At 42.1% G+C, this 27,535-nt stretch overlaps 1 protein-coding gene across 3 annotated transcripts in view; it reads left to right on the top strand.

Moving 5' to 3' along the window:
- Positions 1–27,535, top strand: part of HMCN1 (hemicentin 1) — a 443,635-nt gene that overhangs the window by 209,833 nt on the left and 206,267 nt on the right. For all 3 annotated transcript variants that reach the window (XM_056523646.1, XM_056523647.1, XM_056523648.1), the window contains 12 exons: positions 1,227–1,350; positions 2,795–2,896; positions 3,012–3,194; positions 3,611–3,762; positions 5,304–5,427; positions 7,455–7,630; positions 8,057–8,153; positions 10,406–10,528; positions 11,460–11,621; positions 14,027–14,308; positions 17,714–17,881; positions 18,133–18,246. In XM_056523646.1, coding sequence (XP_056379621.1) covers positions 1,227–1,350; positions 2,795–2,896; positions 3,012–3,194; positions 3,611–3,762; positions 5,304–5,427; positions 7,455–7,630; positions 8,057–8,153; positions 10,406–10,528; positions 11,460–11,621; positions 14,027–14,308; positions 17,714–17,881; positions 18,133–18,246 — 1,807 coding nt within the window. The remainder of the gene's footprint in view (positions 1–1,226; positions 1,351–2,794; positions 2,897–3,011; positions 3,195–3,610; positions 3,763–5,303; positions 5,428–7,454; positions 7,631–8,056; positions 8,154–10,405; positions 10,529–11,459; positions 11,622–14,026; positions 14,309–17,713; positions 17,882–18,132; positions 18,247–27,535) is intronic.

Raw genomic sequence — 27,535 nt, 5'->3', positions numbered from 1 at the left:
CACTAACTTGGGCTGTATGTGACTAAAAAGATTATTGTATGCAGAGGGGGGCCTTGTTCAGCTTTCTCCTCTTCTGGTAGTAAATATTCCTTCTTGGAGCTGGAAACTTGAAGCACGATACCCTCACAGCATAGAATAAAGCTGACCAGGACAAATTCCCCACAGTGTCATGATCACTGCACACAGCCCAGATCTGTCTGAGTGGGTTGAAATATCAGCCATGGGCAGGGTTCAAGACCTAGCAACAAAAGTGTGAGAACTCACCCAAGATTTTCACTCAAGGGCTTGTCCTGCAGGAATCCTGCTAATAGGTGAAAAAGGTGCAGGAACTCAGTTTCCAGACTTTCCTGCAGGACTTGAGCTCTGGCCATAGGGATGAGATTCAAAGTCTCATACACCTGGTGCAGAAAATTTCCATGCGGAAACATTTTAAACACATTTTAAAGTCCAGCATTGGTTTCCAGCCCATTCTGCAGAGATTAGTGTGGAGGCACTCTACAGAACCAAAGGCACAGATTTTTTCCGAGTTTTCCGATTTACTTTAAACTGAATCAGATTGTAGTGTTGCAGATCTTGATGTAAGTAGATTACCTGCGGATCCTCAGTAAAATCCGCAGGGGTGGAATTTTTTTTAAGGGGTACTCCGCCCCTAGCCATCTTATCCCCTAGGGACCCACGCGATCTCGGCACCCCAGACATCTCGTGCACAGAGTGAACTTTGCCGGCGATGCTGGGCCGAGGCACGTGACATCACGGCCATGCCTCACTCGGGACATCCCAGCCACACCCCCTCAATGCAAGTCTATGGGAGGGGGCGTGGCGCCCCTCCCATAGACTTGCATTGTGGGGGCGTGGCTGTGACGTCACGAGTGAGCACAGCTGTAACGTCACGAGCCTCCGGCGCTGCACCCCACGCTCTAGACGAAAGCCGGGTGCAGCAGGGAGATCGCAACCCCCCCCCCCCCCCCCCCCCCGCGATCAGACATCTTTTCCCCTATCCTTTAAATAAACCTTTGGAATCCTTTAGTCCACACCAAAATGAGCCCCATTTGAGTGGGAAGTGTCTGTCAGATTTCCCCAAGGTTTCAGGGTCACATCTGATCAGTCTGCATTTGCTGTAACTAAAAAAAGCAGTGAAACAATTTCTTTTTACCACAAAACCTTAGTTTTTATTGACACAGCCTAAGAAACAAACACATCATTTTTTTTCTCTTTCCTATTTATAGGTGGAATCTTTCGGACGCATTTTACAGTTCAAAACCACAGGACTAGAAGACGATGGAAAATACACGTGTGTGGCTACGAATGCAGCTGGAGAAGCTGAGCAGAGCATAGTGCTGAATGTTTATGGTGCGTAACGTCATATGGATAACTCTAAAATGACTTTTATTGATATCTCACAGACTAGAGTGATTGGGAGAGCAGGGTCAATGCTAAATGGCACCCTGTGCAGGGTAACACCCCCACCCCCCGCAACCACCATAGTGTTTAAAAACCAGACATCCAAGTGTTTAGGTTACAGAAAAATAAAACCACACTATTACCATTACATTTCTGAAAACTATTCCACAACTTTGGTCGCAATGGGGTACTCCGCTGCTCAGCGTTTGGAACTAACTATTGCGAACGCTGGAGCCGGCGCTGGGAGCTCATCACGTCATAGCCCCGCCCCCTCATGATGTCTCGCCCCACCCCTCAATGCAAGGTGGGGCATGACGTCATGAGGGGGCGGGGCTATGACTTCACAAGCTCCCGGCGCCAGCTCCAGCATTCAGAACAGTTTGTTCCAAACGCTGAGCAGCAGAGTACCCCTTCAAGTGCCAGTAAGTGTAGTTTGAGTGTATCAATCATCAATTACCATAGAAAATAAAACTGACTATTCTGACCCCTCAATATATTACATTGTCACATATTCTGGAAATCAATTAAAGCGCACCTGTCATATCACAGAAAAGTATCATGCTTATATATGTTACTCACTAGGTCATACCTATGCTTTACCACTCTTTTATATGTGTCTAGCTTCTGTATTTGGCTCACAAATCCCTGCTGCTCACTCATTCTGATCTGCTCATATCTGCTGCTCACTCATTCTGATATCCACTGCTCAGAAAGGGGCATGTCTGCTGTGCTGAGTCTCTTCATCCAATCACTGCAGGCTGCTCTGTAACCCACTCCTCTCTGTTTTCATGCTGAAGTCTGATAGGACAGGAGTGAGCACAGAGGATTGCTAGTCCCGCCCTCACTTCCTGGACTTTGTCCCAGCCTGTGCTTCAGCTAGGACAAAGAAGATGCTACAGCCAGAAAGGATTATGTTCTGATTTCTATTTAAAAAAAAAAAAAGAGCTAAAAAAATTAGTTATGAAGTATATTAGGTTAATGTTTTGCCAAGATGTACAATATATAAAAATGTTTTTGATTAAGACAGTGCCCATTAAAGGACAAGCCAGGAGATGTGCGGCTGTGTAGGCTAGTAGAAGCGCCTGCCATTTTGAGAAATGTATCCAAAACAAACCTCAAAAGTTTCAGATTCCCAAAATTGACACATTATTTTGGGACATTTTGAACAAATTCACTTTATTTGCCTATACATGGATGATAATTAAAAACAACCTTACAGCTTACAAATGCATTCAGATAACAACTGTTCCAAATGATTATGTTTCCTTTTTTTTTTTTCAATTTATATTATTTGTGTCATACAATTTTAACATGTATTATACAGTAATATGTACATATATAACAGAGGATATCGCATGGGAGAATTGTTTTATTTATATGTACATTTTTACAGAACCACCAAAAATCGAGCATTCCGGGGACATTGTCTATGAGACTGTGATCGCTGCTCAACCTGTGACTCTAGAATGTAAGGCTTCTGGAAAACCTAAACCAGGTAACATACCCAACACTCAAAGACAGATAACAAACAAATTAACAAAAAAACTCAATGATGAGTGTAGGTGCTGATTTCTTTTTCTTCTTCTTATTATTTATTTTTTCCATCAAAGCTGTCACCTGGTCAAAAGATAACCACCCTTTAATTGCCACCGGAGAACCATCCATCACTATCCTGGACAGAGGGCAGACACTACATATACCAAGTGCACAACCATTCGATGCGGGGGTTTACAAGTGTGTAGCCAGCAGCATAGCAGGATCTGCAGATCTGACATATGTTCTGCAGGTACATGGTGAGTATATGTCACATTATGTTGTCACAGCTGGAGACTATAGACTAGAGGTACAGAGGTAACACAGCTGCGTTTCCCTCATAAACTGAGGAGAAACAGACACACAGTAGTTTGGGTCCTTATTTGGCGCTCCTGAGCCGTTCTTTACAAAAGAAGATTGTCATTTTAAAGCCATGTGATGATATAAATAAATATCTCAGTATATTTCTGATTTGCCAATGGACCATAGTACATACTGCAATAAAACATTCTGATATAAAGGTCTGCAGGGAAATCAGTGATATGGGAACTGTAGTCAGTAACTTATTACTGGAATATTCCTGCCCAAAAAAAATGAATTCTGCTGGGTAAAGACATGGTTAATACCTATGTGCTGTTGTTCCAGTACTCACCAGTATACCTGTGTGCATTTACAGTCCCTCCATCCATTCTTGGTTCTAATGAAGTTAAAAGTGTGATCATCAATAATCCCGTGAGACTAGAATGTGAAGCTGCAGGATTTCCGACACCTGGTCTAACATGGCTGAAAGATGGCAGACCAGTGTCCAGCTTCTCTGGTGGAATTCAGGTATTCCATAATTCGTGCAATATCTCTCTGTCTGTCTGTCTATCTGTCTATCTATCTATCTATCTATCTATCTATCTATCTAGAGCCAAGACAGGTTAAGCCACTGTCCTCGTTATTATTGCCCACTGACCTGCTTGCATTTGCTTAGCCCACTTGACCAATAACCTCTAGATGAAGAGGACATAGGCTGGACCTAGGCTCTTGCTGTGCTGGGGATCACCCCCTTGGCTTCTGAGCCAAAATTGTATTGCAACAAAAAGGCTTATATTTTGGTGCTGGAAGGGACTATAGAGATAAAAAAAAGGTATGCCTTTAAATTCTGATAACTAGCCCTATATAGTCATGTACTTATTTACAACCCTGTTTTCCTACTGACAGATGTGCTTAAGGATGAGAAAAGTGCCTAAATGGTTTGTCCCACTGGACAGATCATCAGTGTATGATCGCAAGGGGTCCAACTGCTGGAAATTCCCCAACAGTCTTGAGCAAAGGAGACGACTTTACCACCAGAATAGATCAGTGTCAAAGATAGCTGAATGCTATATTCGGCTGTCTTTGGAAATTTCATAGAAAATGAAAGGAGTGTCAGTTGAGCAAGCACCCTTCTGCTTCATTCAGCCAAGAATAAAGGAACCTCTGTCCTTATGATTGGTGGGGGTCCTGGCGGTTGATGACTTCTAATCTTAAAGGGGTACTCCGCCCCTAGACATCTTATCCCCTATCCAAAGGCTAGGGGATAAGATGTCAGATCGCCGCGGTCCCGCTGCTGTGCGTAATGACGGGCGATACAGGGGACGGAGCAGCGTGACGTCATGGCTCCGCCCCTCGTGACATCACGGCGCGTCCCCTTAATGCAAGTCTATGGCAGGGGGCGTGACCACTGCCACGCCCCTTCTCATAGACTTGTATTTAAAGGGGCGGGTCGTGACGTCACGAGGGGCCGAGCCGTGAGGTAACGATGCTCCGGCCCCTGTACTGCCCGTCATTACGTGCAGAGCGAACTCGCTCTGTGCTGTAATGATAGCACAGTGCCGCAGCGGGGATCCTGGGGGTCCCCAGCAGCGGGACCGCAGCGATCTGACATCTTATCCCCTATCCTTTGGCGGAGTACCCCTTTAAGAAACCCCATTAGCGGTTTATAGAATATTAACATTTTGCCAAACATTTGTGACATCCCTGTTGTTGTTTTTTTCTTTTTTCAAAACAGGAAATTCAGCCATTTTAAAAGTGTTTATTACCAAACATTGACTAGCTGTCTTCATTTTTACTTTTTTTTTTTTTTTTTAACAATATAATGTTAATGATAATGTCACCTTGAAAATGACAATGTGACCTTGTTCATTGATTTGTACCTTTTAATTCTATGGAGACAACTGTCAATCTGGAGACTGGCCGGCATAGAATGACATAGAGGCTGACTGGGCCCAATTTGTATTCCCATGCATACTGTACATGATTTGTTCTATACATTATTTAGGGTTGTTGTTTATCCTAATATATTCACTTTATCTGATCAAATCTCTTGTATTCATGTGTCGTAGATTTCTTCGGGTGGCAGGGTCCTCACATTAACAAATGCACAAGTTGGAGATTCGGGGAAATATACGTGTGTGGCGCTAAATGCTGCTGGAGAACAACAAAAGGATTTTGACTTATCTGTGTTTGGTAAGTTGTATTTGTAAAGTAAAATCCACAGGCAGGCTGGTACATTTAGCAATATCAGCTTCTATTCTGCCCATCATAGCCAGAATGTGGCCAAACATTATACGTCATATGGTAAAATCTGGTGACAGGTTCCCTTTAATTAAAATTTTGAAACTAAAATTTTAATAAAACATAACAGAAATAAAGATGTGCAAACAAATGTAAATATATATATATATATATATATATATAAATATGTATATATAAATAAATAAATATATATAAATACATATGAATAAATAAGTATACTATATATAGTCTCTGGCATAAACACTAGTAAGTCTTTGCAGCACTGTGCCACCTGTTGTTACCCAGGAGGTACCAGTGACCAAGTGATCCCAGGGGTCACCTATGGGCTCCCTGCTAGTCTCCCCCATATAAGCCCTGGGAGGAGCTCTCTCATTCTCTTTGAGCTCTGCTCTTTCTGCTAAGCTGAGGTCCAGTGCAGTGAAGTCGAGTCCTAGTGTGTGTGTCCAGAGTCATTGGAGGCCTCAAGTCCAGTCTGCAGCCACAATAAATTGCAAGTAATCTACAGTCACAGCATTGTCAGTCATCAGTCAAGTCAAGTCAGTCCCTGTCAGCAACTGTCAAGTCAGCGTGGCCTGCATTAAATTGTCCAGTCCTACTACAAGTCCCAGCAAGTCCTTAAAGGGTACCTTTTTATATATTATAGATTAATGTATGCAGAATAACTTTACAATTGCATGTTATTAAAAAAATATGCTTCTTTCTATTTAATTTTCCACTTTGAAGAAATGACCACTAGGGGTCTCCCTACCAGTCCTGGCAGCAAGCATTTCAGACTCATGCTGGAGTCCTAAACACTACGAGCTGCCAGTCTGCTTTGTTCACAAAGGAGAACACTCAGAGCTGCCAGCCTGCTTTGTTCACAGCCTGTTTGGCTGTGAACAAAGCAGGCTGGCAGCTCTGAGTGTTTAGGACTCCAGCATGAGTCAGAAATGCTTGCTGACAGGACTGATCGGGAAAAATACAATAGAAAGAAGCATATTTTTCATTAACATGCTATTGGAAAGTTATTCAACTTTCATTAATCTAAAATATATCAAAAGTTTATTTGATGAGAGGTACCCTTTAAGGTCTCTGAGTCACTGATCACCTCCGTGGGCCCTGGCTGAACTGTATAGACTTTACCATCTGTCTACCATCAGTAAAGTTTCCGTTATCCGTAACTTGGAGTCGTAGTCATTATTGCCCCAGTGCCTAGCCCAGGATCTAGCGGTATACCTTCAGGTAGCATCGAGGATAAACCATGCCCTGGCATCATGAATACAAGGGGTTAATGCCATCTGCCCCTAGGGTAACAACAACTGCCCTCATCACACCCCACTACCACAAATATAGTACAAATTATAGATAATAGTTTTTTGGGGACAGAACGTTGATGCAAAGATTCTAATATATTTGGTGTCATTTTCATCAGCTGTTCAAGACACAGAACTCTTCAAGAAACAGAATTCTTCATTACACCGGCCTCCATTATTTCTGATTGCCAGAATGGGGAATGCAGCAAGCTGAGTTCCCCTGTCTGGTGCCCTCTGGCATGTCCAACCATCCGACATCAAAATTGAGATGCTGGATGATTGTAAACTGTCCCACTGAAATTAATGGGAAATGCAGCAGATGAGAGAAACAAATTGTACCTCTAGCTCTTCCAAGGAAAATGAGCAGTTAAAACACCAAAAGAAAAAGTAAAATGATAAGATGACATGAAACTGACGCGTTTCGAGCTGGCAACAGCTCTTAGTCGTGACCTCATTATCCTTGGAGAAGCTGGAGGCACACTTCATTTCTCTCATCATTTTGCCTGTAGGCCTGTGCTTGGATCTAGGTCACAAGTTTCATATTCTCTACTTACCAAACCTTCCATCATATAAGTGTTTTCAGTCTAGGGGACATACACGTGATATGTATGAATTTGGTTCTCTAAATCTTATTTTATCCTCTGATGACATCTTTCCCCGCTGCAGTGCCTCCCAACATCATGGGTGAAGAGCAAAATGTATCAGTCATGGTGAATGACACACTGGTGCTAAAATGTGAAAGCAACGCAGTCCCCCCGCCTGTGCTGACCTGGTACAAAGACTGGAGGCCTCTGCTAACCAAAGCTGGTGTGAACATTTATAATGATGGGAGCGTTCTACAAGTAAGCCAATTCTTTATGACATGTTGTTCTAATATGCTAGTTTATGGAATAAGGTAATCGATTTCAGCTACCGTATTTTACTATAGAATTCCCTTTTTCGCTCTTTGTGGTCAGACTGCACATATGCGGTTTGCTTAGGGTGAACATGCACAGTGTACACTTCAGTCTTTGTACCTTAGCTGCAGTTCTATGGCTTTCCTCTTGGGCTGCCAAGCTCATGGAATATGTGGTTTACCAATTGGAAAATGGTGATCTCATGTAAAAAAGAAAAAATTGCATAGTATTTCTGAGAGTGCAGGGCTTCTGGGATAACCCCTTTAAATTTCAATTCTTTCTGTTTCTGCTACATTAATTTACTGTAAAGTGTCTTGTATAATGACTGCTCCTCTTGGAATAATAGTTACCAAACTCTGAAATGTTTTACAGATTGAAGATGCTCAAGTAAAAGACGCTGGGCGATATTCTTGTGAGGCTGTCAATGTCGCAGGAAAGACTGAAAAAAACTATAATGTGAATATTTTGGGTATGCTGTTTTTGCTCTATTTTACACGTTTGGATTTCAATTGATTAAACATCGTTATTTAAGATTATAAGAAAGGGTGTGTTTCTAACCCTTTCCATATGGGCTTAATATTCTATCCTTACCATGATGTTCTTACTACAATAGAATGTAATGGTACAGCTGGTGGGTAACATGGGCACAGGAGCTGTTCCTGTTCCATTGGTAGTGATTGCCAGTTGCAATTTACCATCCTTAAAGGGGTACGCCACTGCTCCCGGCACCGGGAGCTCGTGACGTCATAGTCCCACCCCCGCATTTCATCACGCCCCGCCCCCTCAATGCAAGTCTATGCCCCCCGGCACTGGCTCCAGCGTTTGGAACAGTTTCACATCCTTCTGCTATGGGTGGGACCCCTTTCACGTCCTTCTGCTATGGGTGGGAACAGATTTATCCCTAAAATCAGCCATTTAACCTCCTAGATGTTGCAGTTAATACCTCCTACAGCATTTAAGAAGTTTGATACAGGTATGGGGCCCTCTTATTTAGCCCACCAGTGCCCTGCAACACTATTTATTTATTTTTTTACTCCGAAAATTTTTATTAAACAACTTTTTCATACAAGAAAAATAAACAATACAGACCAACATCCCCAAATTCCCCCCTTCCCACCCACCCACAAAAAAAGGCCAATACCCACCCCCTCCCCCCAATCCCAGTGTCCTCTCTCCTATAGTAAAGAAAAAAGAAGAACATAGAGTAGTCTCAAAAAACACCATGCATCTCAGGGTGCAACTCAGGGTGTAATGCAACACAGAAGGGCGGACAGTGTAGCAGACGCAGACAACATAGATATGCCAGGTCAACCAGGAAACCAATAAAAAAGCATAACATCTATAGAAATGGTCAATAAGGCATAGGCCTATCAACGGCGGGGACCCCTCGCCCCCTCTAAAAGCACCTCCATAGGACTTCTACGCAGATACGCAGACGGCAACCCCGGAGTGTCTAACCAAGGGCCCCAAATCGCCTCAAATTTACGCTCCGCTTTCCTCTTTATGTAGACCCCTTTTTCTACTCTAATAGTGTGATTTAATTTAACAGTCAATTCTGAAATAGTGGGCGGTAAAGGGCGCAACCAATGCTGTGCTATCAACTTGCGGGTTTGGTAAAGAATCCTGCTAATACCGCCCTGCAACACTATTGCAGGATGCCAGTGGCATTTAGTGATTTATTATTTAATATATGGCTCTTGGAATGTGTGAAAAAGGCCCACTTGGTCTTAAATGGTCACTGTCATTTCAAACAACTTCCCTCCACGTGACGGCAATTGTGATTCCTAACATAATTATATATCACTTAATTTGCCAAAAATGATTCCTTACCCCATAAAAAGTGCTAAAGTCTAAGTCACTAGATGTCCCACTTCACCACAATCTGTTTTTCACTGCCTGTTATTAAGGGAAACCCATCTTTAGTATCAGAGACACCAGATGGAACACATGAAGCCTCCTCCAGAGGATCCACATTGTGCCTAGAGGTAGATCAAGGCTTCCCTCTCATCTCTGATCACCCATAAATTTTATGGGCAGCTGTTCTTTTGGTAAATACCAGGGATCCTACTACTGAACATACACTACAGTGCTGCCTTTTAATGTTACCTGACCCACACCCTCCCTTTATTCTGCAGGCTTGTCATCATCAGCAGCAGTTCAGTGCTTAGTGTGACCTCTTCCTTTCTGTGTTGTTGCTGTTTCTTTCCTTTCTGCCTCTTCTCCCTCCACAAGTAATCTATAATACTGTATTGTGTAAATCATCCACTAGCACAGTGCTAGCCTGTTCACCCCAATGCACTTTCATCAGCACGATGTCATGGCATAGCAGAGAGGAATAGGTGCTGTCCTGTCATTAGTCAGAGAAGTAAGGGGAAGAAAGAACTTGTGTGGTAAACAGCTCCTCTCAAGGGCTCAATAATAGCAGCGGGAGCACTAAAATCACCTTGTTAAAAGGGTAAATGTAAAAAAAAAAAACAAGGCAGGTTTTTAGAAATCTTTTGAAGGTACAGGTATGCTTATAAGAGTCAAATTGGACTAAGGCCCAACCTACAGACAAGAGTAGCACTGTTTCAGGAAAAAAAGAGACAAGCCTTAATTCTAATCTCATATCCCAGGCAATATTAATGTATATAAATATATATATCCATTGTTAATTGAAACATTTCTTTAAATGTCTTTCCTTTAATATTGCTGATATTTCTCATATTAACCAAACCTTAGTGCCCCCGAAGATCAAAGGTTCAGCTGAAGGAAGTGTTGTCACCGTTTTTGAAGGATCGCTAATAAGCCTTGTGTGCGATTCCAGCGGCATTCCCGCTCCTGCACTTACCTGGACAAAAAATGGTTAGTAGTATATGTTACTTAGAGCTTTGATCGATATAGCGTTATGTGGCGGGGGTCTTTATTTATCTCAAGTTTTATTTATTTTATTTTAAGTATACTAAAATTCTAGAGCATGTTTAGTGCTTATCTTTCCTTATATACCTTATAGGCCTCTTGTTTCAAAAGATGCCCTTGTAGATTGTAGTCACTATAGTAGTCCATGTCATTTTTCCTCCAGTATATTAGAATATTGACAGGCTATTCCATAATTGTATCAAAGATGCAGGTCCCACCTCTGAGACCTGCACCTATCTCTAGATAGACCTTCTCCGGCTTGCTTGTGGCCACCAAAAAGTTATAACTCCCATAGAGGTTAATGGGAGTTACGAAAATAGAGTAGCTCGCTGTTCTACAATGTTAATGCAACTCCCATTAACATCAAGGGGAGTTATGGCTGTATTGGGTCTTCTGGTGTCAGCAACCAGACTGTAGGGAGTCAGAGGGGTGGGCTCTCAAGATAGGTCCAGAGGTGGAACCCACATCATTCAGAAATTGATGCTAAACCCTGTGGTTCTTTAATAGTGAAAAGAACCATTAAACAACACTTGGTTGTGCTGCATGAATATAAAGAGGCCCTTATCTTACATTACTCTTATCTTAAATAACTATATATATTTATATTTATATATATATATATATATATATATATATATATATATATATACACATATATATATATATATAGTAAATCTGTTCATCAAACTGCTTTGGGCCCTGTTCACATGAGTCAGTATTGTGTTCTGTTGGGGTTCTGTTGTTTTTGATAGCACAGTATGCAGCATCAAGGAATCCCTCAGGATTCATTGGGATCCTTCATACCGATTATGTAATTAAAAACTGAAGCCATGATGGCAGTGTGAACAGAGCCTTACTCAGGCCTTGTGTTTTGCAGGTCTTCCACTGAATCCAGAGGAGTCAGGTCGTGTCCGCCATCTATCTGGGGGTCGCCACCTCCAGATTTCAGTCTCCATGAAGATGGATGAAGCAGCGTACACTTGCACTGCCATGAACACAGCAGGAACAGTGAGAAAGAATTATAATGTGACAGTCTATGGTAAATGTCCCAGGAGTAATGTTATCTCCAGTTATATTGAAGGGGTACTCCTGTGGAAAACTTTTTTTTTTTTTTATCAACTGGTTCCAGAAAGTTAAACAGATTTGCATATTACTTCTATTAATTTTTTTTTATCCTTCCAGTACTTATTAGCTGCTGAATATTACAGAGGAAATTATTTTCTTTTTGAAACACAGAGCTCTCTGCTGATATCACGAGCACAGTGCTCTCTGCTGACATCTCTGTCCATTTTAGGAACTGACTAGAGCAGCATATGTTTGCTATGGGGAGTTTCTCCAACTCTGGAAAGTTCTTAAAATGGACAGAGATGTCAGCAGAGAGCACTGTGCTCATGATGTCAGCAGAGAGCTCTGTGTTCCAAAAAGAAAAGAATTTCCTGGAAGGATTAAGATTTTTTTTATAGAAGTAATTTACATATCTGTTTAACTTTCTGGCACCAGTTGATTTAAAAAAAAAAAAAGTTTCCACCGGAGTACCCCTTTAATATTCTATTTTCTATTTGAAAAGGTATCAAATAGTGGAATACAACTATTTCCTAATGGGGAAAAACAGTTGGAATTATTATGATAAAATTACATAAAAAGACATTTGCTACATTTTATATGTCATGGTAACAGGGTTGGATCCAAACTCCGAAATTTTTGAGTGGAATTCTGCTTTAAATTGCTATCAATGGGATTCTGCTGCACAGTGTACACTCACTTCAGTGGAAATGCTTACCGACACTAAAATTCCTCCTCCAAAAGAATGATCTTCATTCTTCATTTTGTTCATTTTTTTCGGCAGAATACTGCACAGAATACATTTCCATCTATGGAAACCGGCAATGTCCAAGTGGTCCTAGTGTTAACTGATTCAGTCGGTGCTGTCCGCTCCTGGATTCCTTACAAGTAACCAAATTCTGTCGATGCTCCATATGAATGGATTCACATGCGGCAGATTTTTTTTGCAGAAATTTTTGCATATGAAAATCAGTTCCATTCATGTGAATGAGTTTGTTTTGAATGCAAACACAAGAATTTCGGCATGCTTCACCTATATAAATAGGGCAGCCAGAAAATTTGCCATAGGCAAATTCCCCTTAAATATGTCAGATGGGAATGTAACCAGCAAGTGGAAATTCTCTGTCTGATCACTCACTGATGGTAGAGAATATAAATAAACTATATTCTATTTCATGAGAAATTATAAAAAAAAGTTTCATAACCGTTTACTTCCTCTCAAAGCCATAACTCTACATTAGTTAGAATTATTTTTGATCTACAGAATGATATTAGTAGCTGTTTTTTTGTGGGACCGGTTGTACTTTCTAATGACACCTCTTATTTTCCATAAAATGTACAGGAATTAAATGCTTTTAAAAACTTTAAAGCATTTTCATCGCATTTTTACACTTTCTTTAGGCTAAAAAAAATGCCTAAAAAAAAAAAATGGCAAACAGACCTTGTGTCTGCTCATAGCCTTAAAGGTATACTCCGCCCTGGACATCTTATCCCCTATCAAAAGGATAGGGGATAAGATGTCTGATCGCAGGGGTCCCAGAGACCACTGGGATCCCAGTGATCTTTGTGTGGCCTTCTGGCATTCTGAATGTTTGTGATGTCACATCACGCCAGCCCCCCTCCATTCATGCCCATGGGAGGGGGCATGATGGCTGTGGTCACTCGTCACGCCCCCGCCCATAGACATGATAACCATGACCACGGCCGCCCGAACCCAGAGTTCTGAACAAACACTCAGAACATCGGGGTTCCACCTGGAGATCGAGGGGGTTCCAGCGGCCGGACCCCCCCCCCCGCCCTCCCACCCACGCGATTAGTCATCTTATCCCCTATCCTTTGGAGTACCACTTTAAAGACGTTATCCAGCAAAAAAATGTATCAACTTTTCACAGGATAGGGAATAAGCATTTGATTGTGGGGTCCGACTGCTGGGACCTCCACAGTCTACAGAACAGGGCTTTGATTTTCCCAGCTGTACGGAGCACATGTTGTCTGCAACTCTATGAATTGTCTTTGAGAGCCATAGAGATACCTGAGTCCAACACTTGGGTACTGTTTTCTTGGAGCTCCCATAGAGTGCACAGAGCACATGCTGCCTATTGCTCCATGCAGCTGGGAGAGCCAGGGTCCCCTTCTGGAAATCGTGGGGGCTCCAATGCTTATCCCCTATCTTGTGGATAGGGAATACAATTTTTTAGGCTGGAAGTGTATTATTGAATAAATTAACACTTTTTTTTTTCACAAGCTTTGGATGCTGGACTTAATGTTTTTTCCTACAAAAGTAAAGGTTAGGAATGTTACTTGTATACTCATGTAATCTTGTAGGCTTTACATTGTTATAACTCCCAGTGTGGATATATAACTATAAAGTATATTTCACAGTTCGCCCTACTATATCTGAAAATGGAAAAGTTCCTATTGAAATTGCAAAAATCCAAGGAAGTAATGTCACTCTTGAATGTGACTCTATTGGAGATCCGGTGCCAGTGTTGACCTGGCTGAGAGAAGGCACTCCTCTGCTTAAGGGTGAAGGGTTCACACTCCTCAACAATGGAAGACGACTTCATGTAGAAAACATTGAGCTCTCACACTCCGGTCACTATGTGTGCGTTGCGGTGAATGTGGCCGGACAAGCTGATAAGAAATACACCCTGAAGGTGCTTGGTAAGTAGCTTTATTGGTCTTAGAAGACTGTTAGAAATGGGATTTCATTGTACTTACCAAAATATCAACATCTTGAGGCAAGAGACAAAGATTTAGAGCACAAAATCCACTATATATAATATATATGTGTGTATATATGTATATATATATAGGGGAATATGCAAATCAGCTCATTACATCACCTTCTCAGGCAATGTTCCCTGGTATCAGCTTAGCTCCAGTTACGGAATATAAAAAGCTAATCGGGATTAATGCCAAGCCAGAACTCTCTCTCCAGAAGGAAAGAGGACCCATTTGCAGATGGGTCCTCTTTCCTTCTGTAGAGAGAGTTCTGGCTTGGCTTTAATCGCCTGAGAAGGTGATGTAATGAGCTGATTTGCATATTCCCCTACCCAGAATGCCTGCGGAGTGCTTAGTGGCCCTTGAAAGCTCCGTCACACCAGGAGTGGTGAACTCGCCCTGAGTTTAATACTCATCCCGTTTAGTTTGTATATATGTAGTGGATTTTGTGCTCTAAATCTTTGTGTGTGGTTTTCCAGCACCAAAGGTTGTCCTGTGGGCTAAAGATTGCCTTGGGCATACCTACTGTCTATATGTTAGGCTCAGTGCCTACAATGTTCTGACCTGTTATAATGTGATATCTTGCTATAGTATGTTATGTAGTGATTTATGCACTGTACCTTTAAGAGATTGTGGCAGAGTGACCAGGTGATATATAACATTTATTTTGTACAATATGAAATATGGGTATTTGATTCTGACCTTTTATACTTTATTGATATTCTTCCTAGAATACCTATATACTTCATACACTGTCTAGCATTTTGAGTATGATATAACAGATAATATGAAAGTGTTGTGCGGTAATAATTCAATTATGAATTATGATTTATGGTACTAAAATATGAATTATAAAAAAGTTATTTCTATGACGGGAAGACATTAACACTTAACCCCTTAAGGACGCAGGGTTTTTCGGTTTTTGCCCTTTCGTTTTTTCCTCCTCACCTTTTAAAAATCATAACCCTTTCAATTTTGCACCTAAAAATCCATATTATGGCTAATTTTTTGCGCCACCAATTCTACTTTGCAGTGATATCAGTCATTTTACCCAAAAATCTAGCGAAACGGGAAAAAAATCATTGTGCGATGAAATTGAAGAAAAACACAATTTTGTAAATTTTGGGAGCTTCCGTTTCTACGCAGTACATTTTTCAGTGAAAATGACACCTTATCTTTATTCTGTAGGTCCATACAATTAAAATGATACCCTACTTATATAGGTTTGATTTTGTCGTACTTCTGGAAAAAATCATAACTACATGCAGGAAAATGTATACGTTTAAAATTGTCATCTTCTGACCCTTATAACTTTTTTCATTTTCTGCGTATGGGGCAGTATGAGGGCACATTTTTTGCGCCATGATCTGAAGTTTTTAGCGGTATCATTTTTGTATTGATCAGACTTTTTGATCGTTTTTTATTCATTTTTTCATGATATAAAAAAATATGTAATTTTGGACTTTGGAATTTTTTTTGCATGTACGCCATTAACCATGCGGTTTAATTAATGATTTATTTTTATAGATTGGACATTTACGCACCCGGCGATACCACATATGTTTATATTTATTTTTATATACATGGTGGTTTTTTTTCATGGGAAAAGGGGGGTGATTTGAACTATTATTAACTTTTTTTTACACTTTTTTTTTGCAGTGTTATAGCTCCCATAGGGGGCTATAACACTGCATACACTGATTGGCAGCACTGTTCACTGCAAAGCCATAGCTTTGCATTGATCAGTGTTATCGGCGGTCGATTGCTCAAGCCTGCATCTCAGGCTTGGAGCAATCAATCGCCGAAGGGACACACCAGAGGAAGGTAAGAGGGCCTCCGCCCGCGTCCCAGCTGACCGGGACACCGCATTTTCACTGCGGTGGTCCCGATCAGCCCCACTGAGCAGCCGGGAAGGTTTTACTTTCGTTTTAGACGCAGGGTTCAACTTTGAACGCCGCGTCTAAAGGGTTAATAGCGCGCGGCAGCGATCGCGGGTCCCCACTTCAGATACATGCCGGGACCGACCCGATATGACGAGGGGTCACCGCGTGACCCCATGTTATATCATGGGAGCCGGCCAAGGACGTAAATATACGTCCTTGGTCGTTAAGGGGTTAAGGATGTTGATTTGCAATATACAATAATACACAGGTATTATAAAAGTATGCAGATTTATCGGTTATAAGGTTATAAACATAAATGAGTAATAAACACAATGATATATGCAAATGAATATCAATTAGATATATTAGTAAACATTTCAAGCTTGTTAATTGACTACATATAGTAGAACAATACATGTGAGTAGTAAGTAACTAGTTACAATGAAACAAAAGCTACTAGATTAGAAATATCATTTAAGATAAAGGTTACATATCACTCTATTCAGAGGACCCTCATGATATCAAGATGGGCAATATCTAATTATGGACATCTCAATATGGAATGCTAAATACACTCCGCCCCCTTCTAACCAACTACAAATCACATGATTCCATGAATGGGCAAATCCATATAAGGATATATACATGGAAGAAATTCAATATACTTCCGCCCCATTCTGGACTATTTTCTAAACATGACTTTGGTAAGACATTAAGACAAATAGCAGAGTTTTATGATCTCGCTAGACTATATTTTAGGAGGAAGAACTTGAAACAAGTTTCCTGTGTGGGAAATTTACTTATAACACTTAGTTTGGCGAGTAGGAATTCAATCAATGTCTAAGCAATTATTTAATGATAGATTATGAGTCCTGATTCTTCTGCAGGTAGAATGAAGTCTCACAATATCCTAAAGCTATAATCTCAATATGGAGATAATTAACTATTTTATTTTATTAATTCCCCAATCTAAATGGTATAATTCCATCCACATTATCCAAATTAGTCTTAATTAAATGGAATACTACTTTTGTGTCTCTTACCAAGTCTATTTAAGAACTTCACTTCTGCTCTTAGGAAAGTTGAATGGCCCATCTCATCGTCTTGGATAGCCATTGGTCCTGTGTGGGAGAGAGTTCTTTGTCTTTCTGTCTTTTTTTCCCCCACTTGTCTCTCTTCCTTTGTGTCTTTGTGTTCTCTCCAGTAGTGTTGAGCGGCATAGGCTATATTCGAATTTGCGATATTTCGCAAATATATGGACAAATATTCGTCATATATTCGCTAAATTCGAATATTCGTAATATTCACGTTTTTTTCGCATATGCGTAAATTCGTAATATACAAATTATCATGAACTGCTAGCAAAACCCTCAACAGGCACATATAGAATGAAGAGTAACTCATGTTTTTTTTTTCTTTCTTCCAGAATGTAAGTTTAACCTTTGTACATTTGTATTTTTAGTCCCCCCAGCTTTCTCTGGACAATTTCAGGAATATGAAAATATAAGTGTTGTGGAAAAAAATCCAGTTACTCTTACATGTGAAGTTTCAGGCATTCCTCCACCTAAAATAACATGGTTCAAAGATGACCATCCTATTACTTCTCACCAGACTCCCCAAGTAATGTCAGGTAATGCACATTGCTGATACTAAATATATTCTGTAATATTGTGAACACTGAGTGCTAAGTATTTATTGTCTTATCATTATTATATTAATATTACTACAATAATGACTCTAATCAGCAGGCTACACCATATTATAAGTATGTCCATGACTTCATTAAAGATTCCATAAGGTGCCTTCAATGCAGATCATATAGCATGTACACCATGAAAGAAAGAATTTTTGCTAATGGGTGGCATTTTATATTTTCCTCAGGTGGGATGATCCTGCGCTTTTTACACGCTGCACTTTCCGATGCTGGACGATACCGCTGTGTGGTTTCCAATGCTGCTGGAGAGAAAAGGAAAAACTTTCAACTAAATGTCCTAGGTAAATGTTTAGTTATGTCACATGAGGAATAAACCCTTCTTGACTCCACATGACAGTCAAATAATTTTCCTATATGAGTTGAACTGCTCCATTTTATTTATGATGATCAATACAATAAGGCTGTGTCCACACCTACGTTGGGATTTTTGTTTTTATGTTCCTTCATAAGAGCAGAAACATAAAATTAAAACAGTGATAGCTCCATTGTATCCTGGACACCAGTGATCTATAATAGTGTCCATCAGGTTACGTTGAGGTGTCCATTGTTTTGTTGAAAAAAATAAAGATGCATGCTGGTTTAGAATATCGCCTTCAGAGGGGCATGGCCTGGCTGCCGGAGCGGATGGTCGACTAGTGGAAGTGCTGCGTACCCAACACCCGTTCTAGCAACTATTCCCAGCACTTACTGACGCATTTCTGGCTCCAGACCGGCCTGACACCTTACTCGACATGCTGGTGAAGAGAAAGAAACATGCGGGGCGGGTATCTCTTGCAAAATTCAGCCTTACCCAGGCACCCCACACTTCTCAAAATAACACCGGCAGCTCTCCTCGTGCGGTCCCTCTGGCTTCCTCCTCAGCTGCCTGCCTTGACGCATGCCACACAGAAAGCACACTGCCGCACAGGGCTTCTTCTGACCCAGCGCTCCACCATCTCTCTCCTTCGGGAGCACTGCCCCAGCATTCACCGGGGTCCCTGTCTCGCTCCCTATCGGCAGCTGCACTCCTCCCCGCAGGCACAGACCGGCAAACACACCTGGATTCTCCGGGGGCTTCTGTCTCTAGCCCCGCTGCGCATTCGCATGCAGCCTTACCGCAGTCACAGGCCTCTTTCATGGACACTGAGGATCCATTAACCCTGCATTCTACAGCAGGTGATGAAGCTCTGGACTCTATCACAGTGAATGGGAGGCTCTCACAGATGTTACCATGAAATCCATGCTACTGGTCTTACGCCAAACGGTTCTCCTGGATATGAATCCTATTGTGGCTCCTGTCGTGGCCTCTGTGAAAGACCTGGGCGAAAGAGTAGACCACATGGAAAACAAATTTGAAGAATTTTCCTCCTCTCATAATAATTTTATTGACTCTCATACAGATCTAGAAGAAGAAGTAGCTGCGCTCAGAACAAAAGTTGCAGATCTCGAAGACAGGAGCCGCCGCAGCAACATCTTATTGTGCGGCATTCCAGATTCCATCTCTCCTGCTGAAATCCCCAATTATGTCCGCTCTCTCATCCAGACGGTGCTATCATCTTGCACTATCCATGAAGCTGAAGTGGACAGAGCTCAAAGGATTCCCTGCCCGAGGCATCTCCCAGACACTATACAGAGAGATATCCTAGCAAGAGTACACTTCTTCACAATAAAATGATAAATAATGGAAATCTCTCGCAGAGAAGGTAGCTTACCATCTTCATATCACCAGGTTGCTGTCTATGCGGATCTATCGGCATCTACTTTACAAGCAAGGAGACTGCTCCAACCGGTGACACAAGCTCTGTGCTCCACCAATATAACATTTCGCTGGGGCTTTCTGGTTCACCTGCTGATAAAGAAAGGGGACTCCATCCATGTTGTTAGACTCCTGAGGAAGGCCGTGAGCTCCTACAAACATGGAATCTGTTTGCAGGAGCTCATCCCTCGACTGCGGCTTCCCAAGCCCGTTTGACCCAGGACTGGTCCACTGCTTGATACCCAAGAGGCGGTAAATATTACCTTCTCCTTATTTCGGGTGTGGGGCCCTACTGGTGATCTGTCCCTCTCCGGTTTCAGTGTGGACTGTTTCCCTTCCAAAAGTGCTGGTTCCTTCCCAAGGCACCATGCACTACTGACTGTTTATTTTATGTTGTTTCTTTGGTTCTCCTGCAGTTTTATGTTTTTTTTCTATGCACCAATCTGCACTACTCTACCATACATAAGTGCCTTACCTGCTCTATCTGAGGGGGCGCCTTCTCTCCTCCTTACTGTTATATTTGATGATTTTTAATGGTGATAAACTTGGCTAGCCTAAATGTTAAGGGCCTCAATGCCCCACACAAACATTTGCACTTCTGGAGAGAGGTTAAATCCTTACATTGCGACATCATCTGTGCTCAAGAGACTCATCTTCTCTTCGGGGATGCACACCATGTAAAGAACCCTGGATTTTCACATATTTTTCAATCTCACTATACTTCAAAATCTAGAGGTGTGCTTGTGGGGATTGGGAACACAGAGGCTTTCCAATTGCAAGAGGCAGTGTCTGATCCTAAGGGCAGATTTCTTGACTCTCTTTTTAAAATTGGCCAATAAGTCTCCCTGGGGTACCCTAGTACTATGTGGTAATGGACACGGTAATGGACCCTACCATTGACTTGACCTCCCACTCCCGTCTCCTTTCTCTGTCGCTCTCTCCCTGGACTTGGAAGCATGATCATTATGATATTTGGCATATACACAATACATGTAGAAATTATAAATATAAAATATTTATGTGAACCAGTCCTCAAAAGCACAGGGGAGAGAAAAAGGAAAAGACTAGTGGAGATGGGATCCAAGAAATGGTCTTTATTATATAAAAAGGATATATATGACCAATCGCCTAGCAGGGCCCTTGTTAAAGGCGAATGGAATATACTGGGTAAAAAATAGATATAATAAAAAATACAGAATATAGTAGGATTAAAATGAAATAAATATGATGGGTAAGTAGCACCAAAGAAAATTCATTAATTAAATATCTGCTGCATATATCAGGAGAAAACGTTCTCAGTCCATATAATTCATAGGGATATTTCAAATGAAAAATCCACAAGAAATGTCCAGAATGAAAAGTCACAATTAGTTTGGGTGTGTCCGGAGTAACGGTATATGGTAGTGAGTGTAGCGACAATAGCTACAATAGGAAATTCATGGACAGGTAATGCAGACAATGTGGCAAACACTGTCAGCGATGAAGATGTCAAGTCTCGGTGCACAGCACCACTCACCCTCCTTTGGAGTCCTCAGGTCCGGGCTGGCACGGCTGAGTCCGGCACTCTGGATATCAATGCCCACCTGGGTGGTATGCTGGGTGAATGGCTGAATCTCCGGGGGTCCGAGTGTCCTGGGCTGGCACGGGAGGCGTCCGGCATTGGGGAGGATGATGTCCAGGAGTAACTCTGCCGACCGGGGCTGTGAGAGGATGCAGGTAACAGGTGGTGCGGATTGCATGTATGAATAAGGTGCTAACAGCGTGCGTGCAGCAGTGGTCCCGGAATCGCGGGCATCCAGCTGTTGCAATTGGAATATGGCAGATACAGTCTATTTGAAGTGATATACACTTATGGATAAGGTGCAGATAATGGGCTAGACGCGTTTCAAGGCTGCGGGACTTTTCTTCAGTAGCTATAGGTGCCCGGACCTGAGGACTCCAAAGGAGGGTGAGTGGTGCTGTGCACCGAGACTTGACATCTTCATCGCTGACAGTGTTTGCCACATTGTCTGCATTACCTGTCCATGAATTTCCTATTGTAGCTATTGTCGCTACACTCACTACCATATACCGTTACTCCGGACACATCCAAACTAATTGTGACTTTTCATTCTGGACATTTCTTGTGGATTTTTCATTGAAATATCCCTATGAATTATATGGACTGAGAACGTTTTCTCCTGATATATGCAGCAGATATTTAATTAATGAATTTTCTTTGGTGCTACTTACCCATCATATTTATTTCATTTTAATCCTACTATATTCTGTATTTTTTATTATATCTATTTTTTTTTTACCCAGTATATGTCATTCGCCTTTAGCAAGGGCCCTGCTAGGCGATTGGTCATATATATCCTTTTTATATAATAAAGACCATTTCTTGGATCCCATCCCCACTAGTCTTTTCCTTCTTCTCTCCCCTGTGCTTTTGAGGACTGGTTCACATAAATATTTTATATTTATAATTTCTACATATTACATTAGGCCTTTTGGGTGAAGGCAACACCTTTAACCTCAAGCACATTATTCCTTTTTTCCTAAGTGAGCTACACATATTTTACATTTCCTATATACACAATACATCACAAAGGAGTACACCTTCCTTTCTGCGGCTCATAATACTTATGCTAGATTGGACATGTTCCTTGTGGGCAGCCCCCTACTGCAGTCCTCTATCAGCTCTCCTATTGAAACGATCTCCTGGATTGACCACGCAGCAATCACGCTGACATTGGCAGACACTATCTCCTCTCCTCAGGCCCACATGTGGCACCTCAGCCAGTTCTTCCTGTCCCACAGGGAATATTCCCAACGGTTGCAAACAGATATTTCTGAATATTTTCAAACAAACAGTCTATCTGTCTCTTGTCCGTTTACATTGTGGAACTGTGATGAAGCAGTCGTTAGAGGGTTGTGCATAAAATGTAGTTCAATGCTTAAAAAACAGAGGGACACTCAGATGACGAATCTGTTATCAATAATTAAGGATCTAGAAGCTACCAACAAGACTACCCCCGCTAACGCAGTTGCAGCGCAACTTGGGGCCTTGAGACGTGATCTTCGTTGCTTTATGTTGTCTGCCTATGAAAAAGCCTATCGGAAAATGAGAGCGGTATACTACGCTCAGGACAATAAGGTTGGAAAGCTTCTAGCTCACCGTCTCAAGTCTCAAAACCTGCGATCACGCATACCTATGGTCATACACCCCGATACTCAAATCAAACTATACACGCCTAAAGATATAGCTGTTGGTTTTCAAGCATTCTATTCACACCTTTATAATTTGCAAGATTCCTTACTCACTCTCCCCAATGCCTCTTCTGCTATCCAAGCTTACTTACTAAAACTCAACCTCCCCAAACTCTCAGATGCCCAATTAACGGAATTAAACAGGGATGTCCAGTCGGCGGACATTGACTACATCATACGCACACTACCATTGGACAAAGGCCCGGATGGCTTCCCTAGTGGGTATTATAAACAATTTCGTGCCTCCCTCCCCTTCACGACTTCTTCCGCCAAGCCATCTCGACGGGACAGCTTCTGAAAGAAAGTTTACAAGCCCTGATCACTACCATCCCCAAACCTGGAAAATCTACCTCAAAACTACAGACCAATCTCCCTCTTGAATCAGAATATAAAAATCTGTGCCAAACTGTTAGCAAATAGACTATCGGTAGTTCTCCCTTCCCTTATATGCCCCGACCAATCTGGCTTCGTAGCGGGTAGACAAACATCAGACAACACCAGAAAATTGCTACACCTCTTTCACCATATAGAAATTTCCTACACCCCTGCCGTAATCCCCGCATTAGATGCCGAGAAGGCCTTTGACAGGCTGCGGTGGTCCTTTGCTTTTTCAGTGCTCCGAGTGATGGGTTTTGGGGGAGATATGCTCCCAGCGATCTCCTCGCTATACTCCCAACCGTCAGCACTTGTCCTTGCAAATGGAACGTCGTGTAATGTCCCACTACGGGATATACTCCTACAGTCCTGTCAGGTTGAATACCTGTACGTCCTCAGGGCTCACCTGCAGTGTTCCCCCATAATGTGTATAAGTTATATATTTAGTGTAAAGGACCTTTGATATGGTTGTTAGTCACATGATAAGGGTTGTCCCATTTTTAAGGTCTATGTTTTGTTACCCAGAGAGCACCAGGTGACCCGCAGTTGGCCTATGGGCTCCTTGCTCAGCCCCCTTTATAAGAGGGGGAGGTACTACAATCACTCTCTTGTGTTTCACTTTCTGCTGAGGTCAAGTCCAGTCCAGACATCTCAGAGCCAGTGTCCAGCACACCTGGAGGCCTCAAGCCTAAATTGCAGCCGTAAGTTAGTAAGTCAAGTCATCTTTGTCTGCTGTCACTATCTTCAGTCAAGTCAGTTATAGTTAGCGTGGCTGCGTTAGAGTCTGTCAAGTCACTGCAAGTACCAGCAAGCTGCGAGGTCCCTCGTGTTACTGGTCACCTCTCTGAGAACCTTACTGCCCTGTAAAGACTGTTATACTTGCTTAACCTCAGTAAAGCTACCCTTTACCTTAACCCGGCCTTGGACTATTATTCACCCCTGCTTAACCTAGGAATAACGGGTTTACCTTCAGGTGGTTACATAGGCACACCACTCCCTGGCGTCACAAACACAAAATGGTTAACACCATCTGCCCCTACACCTCACCTCACACCACCCAGACACCACACATGTCCTCTGAGTTTTCTATTACCAATAGATCACGGCAGGATTGTCCCCTTTCCCCCTTACTATATACTATCCCTGGAACCACTTGTATGAACTTTGCAAGATGATCCCCACATTTCCGGCATCCACTTGGCCCCTACTGAAGATATCATCTCCTTATATGCCGGCGACATCCTTCTGTCCCTAACCAATCCCACAATCTCCCTCCCTGCCGTCTTAAAGAGAATAGAGGAATATGGCTCACTGTCTTATTATCACCTTAACAACTCTAAAACCCAGATCCTTTTGCTTAATCTTTCCCTGGAAACCGACTCCTTTTTGCAATCTAACTTTTAGGAGTACATGTTACATATCCACACTTTACATTATATACCGCAAAATATGTCTCCCTGTTGGCTGAGTTGGAGAAAGATGCACTGACTTTTTCCAAATCTTACATATCGTGGATAGGCAGGGTAGCGACATTTATAATATTCATGCTTCCCAAGCTCCTATATCTTTTCAGAACCCTCCCTATCGAATATTCGTCCATATATTCGCGAAATATCGCAAATTCGAATATGGCCTATGCCGCTCAACACTACTCCCTACCCAGTAGCTTTTTTCAAAAAATACAAGCTATTCTATCTAAATTTGTTTGGGCGGGGAAGAAGCCATGGCTGGCTGCTACGATCATTGCTAGGTCACCACAAGCAGGCAGAATTGGGGTACCAAATGTCAAGCTACTATGTAGCTACGTTGGTTGCAATGTTGAAAAAGTGGTGGTGTATGGTGTTTGACTCACCATGGGTAGCTATAGAGAACCCACTGGCCTCCCCTTAAACATTTTACATTGACGTGGTCTGAAATGGCAGGAGGTACCTCCTGCCATTTCAGACCATGTCAATGTAGTTGTTCAATGCTCCCCTTAAAGATTGTATGATCTCCTTCTCACACCAGCTTGGGCCGTCCCGACTCCCCACCTAGCTAACCCTGTGCTCAAGGCCTCATTTCATGCCTTGGTCCTCTATCGGAAAGCTATGGCGGTACCTCCATCCCCCGATGTTTTGGATCTTCCCATTTCTCTGGTGCTGTCCTCCCTTCCTGACTTAGCTCTAGGCCAGTGGATATCTGGCATCACTCAAGTAAGACACCTATACTCTGAGGGTAAGTTACAAACTATTTAGTGCCTAAGTGAAATTTATAAAATAGCTCATACTGATTTTTTTCTTCAAACCCTGCTCCCCGCTAATATAAGAGTGGATAAATTCACTCTTACTCTGTTTGTTTCACCCATGAAGAGTCTTAAACTATTTTATGTTTCCTATGTGCAGTCAAACATCTGTGTGAAAACCTACCCCCTGAGAATGTGGGAAAAAGACCTAACCACTATAGTAGACATTGAAGACTGGCAACATGCCTTTAAATGCATTCGTAAGGCTTTTCAATGCTCCTCCCATATTGAATCAGTGTACAAAACATTATTAAGATAGTATTTTACCCCGGATAAAATTGCTAGAGCATATCCTACTTCCTTGGATTCGTACTGGTGCAAATGTGGATGTAGGGGCACCCTCTATCATATCTGCTCATCCAGTCTGCTCATCCAGCCGATCTGGGTTTATTCCGAACAATTGGTGAGAGAAGTCTGTGGAGATCCTGTCCCCTGGGCACCTAGTATGTTTTTACTTTTTGAAGGCCTTCACACAGTTCCTCCCGCAAATCGGGATATCCTCTGTATTATTTGTAATATAGCTAAAAAATTGTTAACTTGTAGATGGAAAACTGACAAAACTCCCTCAGCAGAAGAACTTCTTGGTAATATTAACACTACCTACTCCTTCGAAAAAATGCTGGCCTTGGGCTCAGGGAACATGGCTAGATTCTACCGTAGATGGCAACATTGGATTAACTCTCCCTATTGTAGAGATATATAAAAAAAAAAAAAGACCTTGTACTTATTGTTCTATCCCCTTTCATTCTACCGGATGATTGCGCCTACTCCCCTTTCCCTCCCTTGTTTATTGCACTAGTTGGGCAGAGGCTTCACAGCTTTATTTCTCATCTCCGCTGACTTACAAAGTGGCACGTATCTTATTGTCGTAACACCCACAAGATTTAGTAGTATACCTCATGGGGGTCTGCCTCACGAGGTATTCCACCACTTTCACACAATGAACTGTTTGTTGTTTTAGTTCCTGGTTTGTTATGTATATGAAAACCCTGTTGTTTTTGTGTATGATAACTTTGAAAAACTTTTGACGGCTGCACCTGTCCTTTATGCATTGTATTTTTACTGCTACTAAAAACTATTGGAAGTAGAATAGAGCCTCCAATACAGATGGGAACAGATCCTTAGTCATGAGATAAACAGCTTGTTCCCCAGCTTACTGCATAACATGATGTTGTTGTGGAGGCAGAATTCACTTTCATAGCCACTAAAGCGAACGATCTATAGAATTGCTGGAAGGCCAATAGACTTGTGGTGACTCAGTACAGGATGTTGTCCTGTCAGGTAAATGTTGTCTCAGGCCCTGCTAGTGTCACTGTTCTGGGTCCACTACTTCAGGGTAGTATATTGCTTTATACTATTTTGTGATTTTGTATTATACAAATGTTTATCCGTGTTACTGTATCTTTAAGGGAAGTTATGCAGAGTAAACCATATGATCCTGATGCCCCCTAGCCTAGTCTTTATGTAGTGTAAGGGGGGGAGTTGTTCAGTCTTATAGTTGGGAGAGTTGAGTGTGAGCTGAGGTACAGTGTGGAGAGGAGCTGGGAGAAGTCTGTGGTAATCTCAAGGAGACCTAAGGAGAAGTCAAAAGTCTGCAGCCACGTCATTCACATGCACCCCATCGCACAGCTACAGTTCCTGTATGGGATAATATTGGGATAATATTGGTCACCAATCGAAAGCCTGCAATCTAAAGTCTAGAGTTCATAGCAGCCATCATTCAGTTCAGTGAAAGCAACTACAAGTCCCAGCAAGGCGACAGGGTTACTCTGCACTTCCCCTGCTCTGATCTGTACTGTAAAGGATTTTACCATAATTCATGCCTCAGTAAAAGGTTGTTTTCCCTAACCCTGTGTCTGTGGTCATTATTGTCCCCAGCGCTTGGCCCAGGAGAACTGTCTACACCTTGGAGCGTGGTGGTTAACCT

Source organism: Hyla sarda, chromosome 6, assembly GCF_029499605.1.
Source record: "Hyla sarda isolate aHylSar1 chromosome 6, aHylSar1.hap1, whole genome shotgun sequence".
In the NCBI taxonomy this organism is placed as follows: domain Eukaryota; kingdom Metazoa; phylum Chordata; class Amphibia; order Anura; family Hylidae; genus Hyla; species Hyla sarda.
The sequence above is the reverse complement of the archived record's forward strand: the minus strand, read 5'-3'. Positions and strand labels throughout refer to the sequence as shown.